The sequence below is a fragment of the Adiantum capillus-veneris genome, chromosome 14 (assembly GCF_014529385.1).
Source record: "Adiantum capillus-veneris isolate H3 chromosome 14, ASM1452938v2, whole genome shotgun sequence".
Taxonomy (NCBI): domain Eukaryota; kingdom Viridiplantae; phylum Streptophyta; class Polypodiopsida; order Polypodiales; family Pteridaceae; genus Adiantum; species Adiantum capillus-veneris.
The window spans coordinates 43,941,160-43,953,256 of record NC_140944.1 but is presented as its reverse complement, the minus strand read 5'-3'; the positions used below and the strand labels follow the sequence as shown (position 1 = coordinate 43,953,256).

The 12,097-nt window shown below is 47.0% G+C and overlaps 1 protein-coding gene across 4 annotated transcripts in view; it reads left to right on the top strand.

Annotated features, from left to right (window-relative positions):
• LOC147442295 (dynein regulatory complex subunit 3-like) overlaps positions 1–12,097 on the top strand; it is a 159,440-nt gene that overhangs the window by 14,190 nt on the left and 133,153 nt on the right. For all 4 annotated transcript variants that reach the window (XM_086528527.1, XM_086528528.1, XM_086528530.1 and 1 more), the window contains exons 2-3: positions 9,685–9,772; positions 10,651–10,767. In XM_086528527.1, the coding sequence (XP_086384653.1) occupies positions 9,685–9,772; positions 10,651–10,767 (205 nt within the window). The remainder of the gene's footprint in view (positions 1–9,684; positions 9,773–10,650; positions 10,768–12,097) is intronic.

Here is a 12,097-nt window from a genome sequence, read left to right as displayed (position 1 = left end):
AAAAAATAAAGATGTTGTCAAAAATACTACGCTCCTTGACAAAACCTGTCTGTGTCCCATGGATAATGCTCTCTAGAAGTGGCTAAATCCTCAAAGTCAGAACCTTGGCAAGAATTTTGTAGGTTGAGTTGAGGATGGTGATGGTCCGCCACTGTCGAATCTTATCCAAGGAGCCACCCTCCTTGGGAATGAGGTAAATCAGGCCCTCACTCATGCTGTCAGGCATCTCTCCTGTGTGCAGGATGAACTGAAAAGCACTGGAGAGATCTGAGCCAAGCAAGTCCTAGTACTCCAAGAAAAAGCTGGGAGTCGAGCCATCCTCACTTGGACAGCTACCACGGGGAAGTTCTCTAAGAGCCGTGTGTAGCTCCTCTAGCTCAAGAGGTAGCTCAAGCCTCTAGCACATCTCCTCAGTCACAAGACAAGGCATCTGTGCCCACACCTGCTCTCTACATGCATCTTGACGCTCTAACTGAGGCTCTGCAGACAGTAGATCACGATAGAAGTCAGTAGCAAATGCACACATGTCCTCTGGCTCTAAAGCAATTGACTCGTCGGGCCTCCTCAACTCGCTGACCTTGGCATGCGTATGCCGAGGTCCTTGCCTCAAAGAAAGCTCCTGTCACTCTGTCACCCACTGGGTCCACTGAGATGCCTGTCAATGGAAAGCAAACTCATGGCGCCTCTCCTCTGTGCTGACGAGCTCTTGGCGAGCTTGCTGTAACTGCTCCTCCAACCAAGGACTGTCTGGATGCTGCTCTTGCATCCTCTGCAAGGAAGCAACGCCCCGTCAGAGATGCTGCTGCTCCTCTCTCGCTGCAGCCAGGCGAGCCGAAGACTCCTGAAGAAAGAATCGACTAAGCTGAGCAAGTCCTGAGGCCACTCTGTCAGCAGGAGAATCCTGCATGTCTAAGCTCTCTGTCCAAAGAGCCTCCACTCACTCTCTGAGCGTAGAGTCCAGCAAGACCCTCTGAGGGATGCGTAGCATCGTGCTCCCCCTCCTTTGCCTATCAGTTACGGTAAGGATCACTGGTGCATGGTCCGAAAAGGAAGTCCCTGCCAGAATGCCAAATGTCCCACCCAAGTCATAGAAGTGGTCACTAGCGTAGAAGCGATCTATCCGAGATAGATTCATGCCTCCCACTCTGTGGTCCCCGAATGAGAGAAGGCCAGGCTGCCTGGGCGCCTCACAAAGCTAGAATGCTTCCACACATCTGAAACCTGCAGTCATACAAAACCACTCCCAAGTTGCCAGCTCAACTCCATGCACAGTAGTATGGCTATTACCAATGCTGTCAGAGGGGTCCTTCAACATGTTGAAGTCACCCCCTATGCACCATTGCTCTGCCACAATCTGAGACCAAAACTTTGCACGTGCACTCGCCACATTGGGCGCATAGACGTTCAGGAAGCTCACGAGACAACCTTGAACCTGCATAGTGATCCACTAAGCCCTGCCTGGCACAATAATCCCTGTGCCCACAATGGCTTGCTGCAAAGAATCCGCAATAGTCATACATACTCCGCCCTGGATGCCTCCAGGTCCAAAGGCAGCCGACCAAAAAGTCTCATATCGTCCACGCAAAAGCTGACCACAACGTCTAATGCAGCTCTCACACAGATTATGCTCCTGTAGCATAAGAAGGTCAATCTCTCCTCCCACAAGGCATCGCTGAAGCTCCTGACGCAATCGGCCCCTCTGACGTTGAAACTGGGGCCCACCTAATCCCTGTACGTTCCTGAGACGATCCTCATGGGGAGCGAGAGAGAATTGATGCTGCCGCAGCAGCTAACTGTGCTATCTTCGAGGCAGGCTTGGATGGGCAGTAATCTGCATCCGAGCGTCCTCGAGATAGGCGTGACTGCAAAGAGTGTCTAGCCCAAGCCCAAGTAGACCGAGTCGTGCGTAAAGCAACAGCCTCTGTCCAGGATTCCTCATGTATGTGTACATAGCATGGCGGGCTCTGCGTGTTAGCAAAGAAGTGAACCACAATGTGTCTACATCTTGCTGTGTCTGGAGGTGTCACAAAAACTTGGCTTATGGCCAGAGAGTCTGAAGCAAGTCTGTAACCCCTAGGTCTCCCATGTGGTGAGAGAACCCTAGGGCCTGTGTCTGCAACCACTTCAACACTGAGTCTATAGTCCACTCAGCCTGGTCCCTGCCTCATAGGGGGAAAGAGAAGCCAACCGCTAAGTCCAAGGCCTCTATCCCCCTAGCTGCAAGGAACAATACATGAACTTTGAAGCAGGCTGCCTCAAGGTCCAGTGAGGGGTTGCCGAGAAACCGTGTAAAGTGGTAGGCAAAGAAATCCCAACGACGACGAATGTCGAAGCTCGAGGGAACGAGGGGCTATCGAGGGTGAGGCTGAGGTGGAGGCTGGAGCAGGGACCTCGTCCTGTTGAAGAGGGTCGAATTCCCCGTGGGAACCCACTGCTGCTGGGCAGGAGCCCGAGGACCACTCTGAGTGCCAGGCTGGTGTGGTGGCCATTGCCGACGTCAACCACGAACCTGCTGCCAGCCCTCCTCCGCTTGAGCCCCAGGCTCGGAGGGTGGCTCTGCTTGCGTGCTCTGTGACTCTGCCTGCCTGCTGTTGGCCAGCCCTCGAGGGCTGGGGCTGGGCCTGTGGTGTAGGTCTGGGTCTCCTCCGTGGACAAGTTTTTGCAAGATGGCCCATCTGCCGAAAAATGAAACACTGATTTGGGAGGCCCGAATACTCCAGCTCTATCGGAACCAACCCCCACTCACCCAGAAAGTAGGATGACCTTCGGGAGAGTGGGTGTCCCTAACCAGAACACATACTGAGGGAATGTCGGCCGCCTTGGCAGCTACTGAGGCTGCCGTGCAAGGTGTCTCCAGGAAAATCCCAATCTTTGAGCCTATCTTGGACAAAAGTGGCCAGGAAAGCAGACGGAGATGGGAAGGTCTGCCTCCTCTACCAGAACATTTGAAGCTGGGTCAAAACCATGTCTCCACTGTTGAAAGTGGGCTCGAACAACTTGGATGGTCAAGGGGCTCATCACGATGACCTTGGACGCCATCTCGGAGGTCTCAAACTCTATCTGATAGTAGCCGTGTTCGAGGAACTGAACATCCAAGATCTTGCCCACCTCTGTGAGAAGGTGGGCCTAGAGAAGATCAGGCAGCTCTCCTCTCTTCGGTCTGGTGCCGAGAATCTTGCAGATGACGGAAGTCGCCTGAAGGCATTCCACCTCTGCGGCTAGGCTCGCTTGCTTTGTCGGTTTGAGAGCAAGTCGAATGGTGGGCTCAACGGGGTCGGGCGAGGGGACTTCCTCGGAGTCCCTCTGTGGCGAAGCTTGAGCCTCCATCTGTGTTTGCTGTTGCGGACCGGGGGGGGGGGGGGGGGGGGGGGGGTGGACGATGTCGTAGCTGGTACGTGAAGACGGAAGAGAGAACCCTTAGCCTGTAGGAACCATGGAGGAGGGTTAGGAGGCGACTGAGACGGATAAAGTGAGGCAAGAAGAAAATGTGCGTGTGTGTGGGGGGAGGGGGAAAGGTGAAAAAATGGGGTTTTTAGAGAAGGGGGGGAGGGGGGGGGGGGGGGGGGGGGGGAGTTGGGGGGCTGCAGCAATAGCAGCGCGGAGGGAAAGGGAGACGGGGGGAAGGGGGGGTACGGGATAGGAAGGCGAGGGGCAGCGCGAAGGGATAAGGAAGTGGGGGGCAGGGGGGTACGGATAGGGCATTGCGAGGGGGGGTGGAAGATGGGCAACGCGGGGGTGGCTGTGCAGCGAGAGCTACACGATAGCGAGCTGAGGAGGGGCGGGGGGAGGGGCAGCGCGCGCAAGCTGGGGGGGGGGAGGGTGAGAGAGCTGGGCGATGGCGAGGGGGATGCACAACAGCAGCGAGCTCGAGTATGCTCTCTAAGTCAAGATTTCTATCGCGACACAGTAGAAATTCACTTCAAAACAGATCACAATTCACACTTGATTTGACACGGCCCGACGGAGTTCCGTGCCTAGAGATATTGGCCCCAAAGACTGGAGTCCCTTTCGGTATTCCTTTTTGTATTAATCTGTGTTCAAAGTACACGAGAGTGGGAGGGTTCTCACTCTCAGACTCTGCGTCGAGATGCTTTGAGAAGGGAGGGCCCTGCCCACTTATTTATAAGTTACAAAGGATGCCCAAAAGCAGAGCCCCAAAAGCAAATCCAAAAGCTTCTGAAAATAAAGCAATGAGACCAAAAGCCTTGCTAAATCTGTCCAAAAACCAGCCAGCGCTGAAAAAGCAGCCTCCGTAATTTGCGGAGATCCGTATGCTGCCACGTTAGCCTGATAGCATAAAACGCGCTGTAAAATGCGGAAGTCCGTATGGTATGCCACGTCAGCATGTGAACGGTTTTTCCGGGGCTGTCTGCCACGTGTCATGCCGGCCAATCGGGGTGTGTCCGTGCCCCACTCCGTGAGTGTGTCTAGGGCTATGCCACATCACCCATTTGTGACATACCCCCCTCTTGAAAGCATTGTAATCGCCCTCGATTATGCCTGCAAAACAGACAGAGGTCTTAAACTGTCTTGGCAGACACTGATTGTTAGTACCGACGCACTAGGAACCAACACATCTAGCACATGTACCAATCAACAGTCACATCACAAGACATCACTTGACATCACATAACAAATCACATTCAAAATCATTCCAATCTCAGACCATGATTAATCGGCAACGTATTTAGCAATCTAGATGCCTAGTCGGGACCTCTCAAATGCCCGATCAACTAATCCTTATTGCAATCATGTCTATAGAGATTTATCAGACCGAAATGCTGCAGCCATTTTGTCTATCAGTTCTTGCACTCAAACAAGTCAAGTACAAATCAGTATCATATTATCGGGAATTCCAAATCTCAAAGTCAATAGAGCAGAATACTGTTAGCTCATAGTATCTTTAAAACCCAATAGGGACATCAATGACTCTATTATCAAAAATCGGGGCAATCTATTGACAAAGGAGCGGAGTGACTCCCCTCTTGTGCATACCTGCTGCACCAAATTTCGCCCATGCTGAAATCAGGGTTCTATCGGAGTAGACTATGCTAAACCGAATGCTTCAAGATAAAGTTTCACAATCTGAGGAGTATTTGCCAGGTCCTCCTCCTCCATCCACTTCGCATCCAATGCGGGATAGTTCTTGAATTCAACCAAGAACCGCCTTATCGCTTTACCTTTAATCTTTCTATCTTTATGTGCCAGTATCTATTCTGTAACGAGTATCTCTCGCTTTCCTCCATTTCGGGTTGCTCATTTGGCTCCCCATCATCGGGCACATTGCCTTTATAAGGCTTCAAGAGACTCACATGAAAAGCATTGTGAATTCTCCAAGTATCGGGCAGCTTCAGTCTAAAGGAGACATCATTTATCTTTTGTTTTATCTGGAGAGGTACATAAGATCTCATGCTAAGCTTTGGAAAAAGCCGCTCCTTTCCCTTTTTCTCTCTCAGGCGTGCCTTCTCAAAGCGTAAAGGCACCCAATCGTTCTCCTTTAATTTCAAATCGCGACGATGTCGATCTGCTGCCTTTTTGTGTCTTTCCTGAGATTTCTGTAAAGCCTCCCGGACCTTGGCAAAAGAAGTGCTTAAGTCCCTCGTGTATTGGTCGGCTTCAAAAATCTTATCTTTCGTGCTTAAGAAGGGTGGAGCCTTTGGAGCTAATCTCAAATGACGCCTTCCCGGTCGAAGAGTGGATCGTGTTATTGGAGGCAAATTCCACCAAGGGCAAATACTTTTCCCATTGAGTCTTCTGATCCGAGATGTAAGACTTGAATAAATCCAGTACGACTGAATTTGCAATCTCAGATTGCCCATCTGTCTGCGGGCGGAAAAATGACGAGAACTGCAGCCGTGTGCCAATGTTCTCCCAAATAGCCTTCCAAAACAAACTCGTGAATTGGGGATCTCTGTCAGAGACAATTGTCTCAGACATGCCATGTAATCTGAATATCTGGGCAATGAACAATCTCCTCAGTGATCCGGCTTGACTGTTTTCTTCACTGGAATGAAATGACCTTGCTTGCTAAGTTTGTCAATAATAGTCTAGATACAATCATGCCCACTCTGTGTCTCTGGGAGACAAAAATGAAATCCATAGCAATACTTTCCCAAGGACGGGTGGGAATGGGTAAAGGCTGTAACAATCCGTGTGCTTTATGCCTGTCAAACTTGACCTTTTGGCATACCAAGCAACTGCGTGCAAAATCGTCCACGTCCTTCTTGAGTCTCGGCCAAAAGAAGTATCTCTCCACACCTTTCAAGGTGGTATCAATGCCGCGGTGACTCGTGAATGGTGGACAGTGGCATTCTAAAACCTTTTCCCTCAATGGCTGTGTAATGCACAACATCGTTTTTTTCATCAAGTAGCCATCCCGAATGGAATATCCCGCTACTACCTCCCCATTTTGTATTCGATCGAATACATCTGCAAAATCTGGATTTGTGGCGTATTGATTGACCATTGTCCTCGAAGCTTCTATGATGTATCGCGGAAATAGCCAAGACCAACGGCTTCCGGGACAAAGCATCTGCCACCAAGTTCTTTTGTTCCTGCACATGGACAATCTGGAGGTGAAACTGTGACAAGATGTTCGCCCACCGCATCTGCTTTTCCGATAGTTAGCTGCTTCTGTGACAAGAAGTAGGGTAAACTCTGGTGATCTGTGAAGACCGTAAAATCGGCTCCGAGTAGGTAATGTCGCCACTGAGTAAGAGCATGGATAACCGCCAAAAGCTCTTTCTCATATATCTGTGTTATCAATTCTGGCCTTGAAAATAATTGACTCTCATAGGCAATGACATGGCCTTCTTGCATTAAGACCGCACCCAGACTACGACCACAAGCATCACAATATACTTCGAATGACTTCTGCAAATCCGGCAAAGTCAAAACTGGCGCCGTAGTCAATTTCTTTTTCAAAGTTTGAAAGGCAGTCACCTCTGTGGGTCCCCACGAGAAAGGGACTCCTTTCTTTGTCAAGATATGCAAAGGGAAGCAACCTCTGCAAACTTTCTAACGAGCCGTCGGCAGTAAGAACATAAGCCCAAGAAGCTTCTAACTTAATGGACATTCTTCTAATCGGGCCAATCACGTATAGTCTCAATCTTGGCCTCGTCCATATGCACTCCTGCTGCTGAGATGATGTGTCCCAAAAAGTGTATCTCTGGTAGGAAAAATTCACCCTTCTTTGCATTAATCACCAACTTGTGATCTCGCAATGCCTGAAAGACCTGTAGCAGATGTTCTCTATGTTCTGCCTCACCCTTGAAGAAGACAATAATGTCATCAAAGAAAGTGCTAACAAAAGATCTGTACTCTTTGAAAATCCTGTCCATCATTCGGTTAAAGGTCGTTGGAGCATTGGTAAGGCCAAAAGGCATCACCAAAACTTCAAATAAACCGAAGGTCGTCCGAAAAGCTGTCTTGTAGACATCTCTCGGCGCGATTCGGATTTGATGATATCCGCTCTTCAAATCGATCTGTTGAAACAAGAGGATTCCTGTAGTCGGTCTAGAATATCATCGATCCTAGGAATCGAAAATTTGCTCTTGATGGTGATTTTGTCGAAAGCTCTGTAATCAATGCACATTATCCAAGATCCGTCTTTCTTCAAAACCAACAACACCAGAGAGCAGTAAGGTGAAGTACTCGGTTGGATAAGACCCTTTTCCAAGAGGTCTTTCACTTGGTTCATAATCTCTTCATTTTGGGCTCGGCTCACAAGGTAAGGTGGCCGGTTCGGTGGTGTGCCTCCAGGTATCAGATCAATGGTATGATCCTCAATGGTATGATCCTCAAGACAAGCTGGTGGCAACTCGCCTGGCAGGCCCTCAGAAAAGGAATCGACATGAGCGTGGAGAAAATCTTGGTGTTCTTTATCAAGTTCGGACATATTTGTCCTATGTTCATCATTCAACTCTTTCAAAAAGATCGAGTAAACAAACAGACGGAGTTTCATTAATTTTGAAACAGCCGAAGCCGATACAATAGGGACAAACTCGCCCTTAAGTTTCACATCAAGTACAATGTTTCGGCCCTTTTCAATAGTCAATGTCGCTTTCTTCGCTCGATAATCAACCACGGCGTTGTTCTTATGGTACCAAGGGACTCCGAGGAGGACATCACAACCTTCCAAGGGCATTATGTAGAAGTCCTCGTGCCCCAAATACCCATGACAATGCAACCGAAGTTTACCAATAACAGGTGTAATGGCCACGTCCCTGTCGGGTGCAGCTAGAACTGCCTCTGCTTGTGGTCCCATCCGATCAGGTGTAATCTCGAGCGGCGCCGCCAATTCAGGTGAAATGAAGTTGGCCTTGGTTGAATGGTTCCTCCATCAAAGAAAATGAGGGCTTCTTGATCTTTCACTTTGTCCCAAGCTCGGCAAAGTTCTGTACTTTCATCAATCGTGCTTGGGTCAGTACCATTGCAATATGGAACCAGTCTTGCTTTCATCTTGCCTTTTTGTCCACGTTCCTCAACTACTTTCGAACTCTCTGGCCTTTCTTCATCGTGTTCTTTCTGTGCCTTTTTAGGGCACTTCGCGGAGATGTGCCCATGTTCCCCGCATCCAAAACACTTCCCCTCTTTGATGTAGTTGGCCCTCTCTCGAAGAGTGAGCCGGGGTCGTGAATCCTTATCTTTCTTTTCTTGGGGGCTCTTCTTCTTTCTACTTTCATTATTAGAAGTCTGTTCGGTTCTCTGAGTCATGATCTCATCTGTGGGGTAAGTCAGGTTGCTTGAATGTATGACAAAACCCCGTTTCGCATGACCCATCAATTCTTGAATAGAATCTGACTTTTGTTCTAAGCAGTGATCTCGGATCTCTGTAGGAAGTCCGCAGCAAAACCGCTCAATCTGTTCTTTAAACGAGATCTTCTTAAATGAAGAGGTTGGTAGAAAAGAGCTCCAAAATCTCTCACAATATGCGTCCAAAGAATCTCTCTTGGTCATCCGAAGATGATTCCAAGGAGTTCGTATATCTCGTTCGTACTCCCGAGTCACAGCCAAGAAGAAATAAAAAGCCTTTTAAATTTCAGCCATTTAATTGGCACTTTCTTGTTCAATAGAAGGGTGGACCACCATGTTCGAGCATTTCCCTTGAAGAAAGAGGTAGCCCTCCGAATCTTGTAGTGCTCTGAGTAATGCCCTCCAGAGAAAGCTATATCAAACTGTTGTATGAAGGCCAAAGCCCTTGAAGCATCTCGGAATCCAGAAAAAGTGTCATAAACAGGTAAATTTGCATTCCAATTTTTTGGTTGTATTCCTCTAGAGAGCATAACTAGTCACTCAAGCTGATACACATCAAACTTGATGATTGGAGTAAGGAAATTTCTAAATAAATTTCTCATGTACTTGCTAAAGTTTAGCTCTTGTTTTGTGTTTCTTGATTCCAAAGTCTTCCTAGAAGTATTGTAACACATTTTGTAGCCCTTCCATCTTGTTCTCTTAGCACTTGAGGAAAGAGAGTCATTCTTAAAAAAAAAAACAAAGAAGGAACTTTTGTAGCTTGTATTCTTGCTTCTTCTTCTACATAGCTTGACCTCACATGCATACCTCCTTAAGAGTGCTGAAATATTAAATGTGGGTAACGCTTTTGAATTTTTGAAGTCCTATTCATAAAATTAACATGTCCCATTTGTTTACAGTCTCTCAGCTTGCTATTTTGTTTCTGTGCAGCTTGATGTGGGATCTGTGGAAAGACTTGATGAGCGTAAAAGGGTCATGCCCTTGAAGAACGTGACACACTTAGTGTTCTCCTTCAAAGGCCAGTAACTCCTCGTATTCTTCTTCCCAAAGCTCAAAACTGAGACATGCGTGCTTGTATAGAAATCAGGCCCTGAGTGACAGACATTTGTTTCGAGGTTCTTGGGAGAAGCTGCAACTTGTACAATCGCTTGGGGCCCATAAATAAGCTGAATCAATCAATTTGTGGAACTTTTTCTAGGGAGTTCATAGGATGTTATGAAGCAATATTGGTTACTCTGCAGTGCTATTATTGTATGGGTCTCTTTAATCTTTGGTTTGTCACAGTAATGCTGTTCATCTTGGAGCAATGCTATTGTTTTGGGTTTTCTAGGCATGCTATGCACATATGTTATTTACAATGTGCTGTTATTGTTGTGTTTGGTATCGGAGACATGTTGTGTGGTAATATTTGTGCTCTCTCATTATCTCGCTAAGTCATGACCCCAATGGCCGTATAATGTGCCTCTTGACAAGGGATCCCATGTACAACCTACACTGTTGATCTCATGAACAAGTTTTACAGGTGACTATGCTAATCTTCACATTTTCTGGCTATTGGTTCAAATTCCTAGAAATCTTTAGTCCATTCAATTCTTTGTCAATAGAACTTTTTCATACATAAAAGTGAGCTATCTGTTCAAAGGTTTGCTACACAGTGTAAGGTGTGGCGTGTGTTTCACTAACTAGGTGCAGTGTGGTGCAAATTCTCCTCACATTCTAACCTGTTGTTTTAACAAGGGGACGCTCAAACAGTCTTTTCTTGTGATATAATTTTATCTCACAATACAATCTTGCATTCTGCGACTGCTGAGATCATATGATCGCATGTTTCTTCTCTAAAAAATAAAAACGGGGTTTTGGTCAATTACTAATCTTTACACACCCTTCACGATGCAGATCTCAGAGTGATAGACCATCTGGATGGGCTTACTTTTCTTGAAAGGCTCCATCTCGACAACAATAGTATATACAAGATAGAGAACCTGTCACTCTTGGTGAATTTGACGATACTTGGTAGGCAATCTTGTTTGTGGCTTGAAATTGGCATCAGGTTTTTGTCTTTTTTGGAGGACTTGGTGGTTTTCTAAACATTACCACTGAAGGCTAATTTTATCCACAAGAAAATTTCTATTAGAAGTGTAGTATCCACATGGAAATCAATCACATGCATTAATGAGATTCAAGTCAGTTATATACAACATGTAGCAATGCAGTTTCAGATTTGCGGGGCTCTCTTTTTTTTAAAAGTGGGTACTTGAAGTATTCAGTACATACTGCCCGTGTAATTAATTTACTGGCTCTACACAACCAATAATACAAGGCCCTCCTTTCTACAGCTTTGACTAAGACTTTGTCACATGCACCACCTCTTGGTGGACAATGACACCCCAAAACAGGTGCACATTCCGACATAGTTTGGATGCATATGCATTTCTGGAAAATTTCAAAGCTTTTGTATGCCACTTCCGATAGCATAAGCACTTGGCATTCAGCAGCAGCTTCTGTAATTGATTCTGAAACCAGACAATTGCGAGTTACAGCTATCTGAACGCACATCAAAAGACAGCAAAAATATCGCATTCAGACTTCTTAGGAGGAGAATGTTTTGGCCAAAGTAGGGAGCAGTGTAAGCCCATTCAAGCATTACCTGAATGACCCCTAGAAGCATTCAAAAACTGATAGCGATTGAAAAAGAAGACTGCAGCTATAAAGATTTCAGCACTTAACCCATCAATTTTGTACCTCTATTTATTCCACGATGCATGCAGAAATGGATATTTTGTAGATGTTGGGGTCTCTCTCTCTCTCTCTCTCTCTCTCTCTCTCTCTCTCTCTCTCTCTCTCACGAAGATGGCCGACTACAAAGAAAACTTCCTACAGCTAGCTGAAGATGGTTTTGTGATTCGCCCGAACTACATGGATACCCACCTGTCTCATGGTTTGAGATGTGCTATTGGTCACTTTCGTACATCCTCACACCAACTGGAAATTGAATTTGGCAGATTTAGGGGAATCCCACCTGAGAGCAGAATTTGCAAGTTATGCGGAATGGAGCGGGAGACAGAATTACACTACATATGCCATTGCACCATATACTATGAGATACGTGGGCGTTTCCATTGCCTATTTAAAGAAGGCTTTGGACCTCTAGATAGAGTCATGCAATACCAAGATCAAAGGTGCTTAGGCTTGTACCTACTGGAACTACATCGGCACAGGGATAATCTAATGAGAAGACAAAGAGCACTACAACCTCAGAGGCAGATCACAGATTTCTTCGGATCGAGAGAAGCAGGAATGGAAGGAGAAGCAAGAGGCCAGCAGCGAGCACAAAGGAGTACCC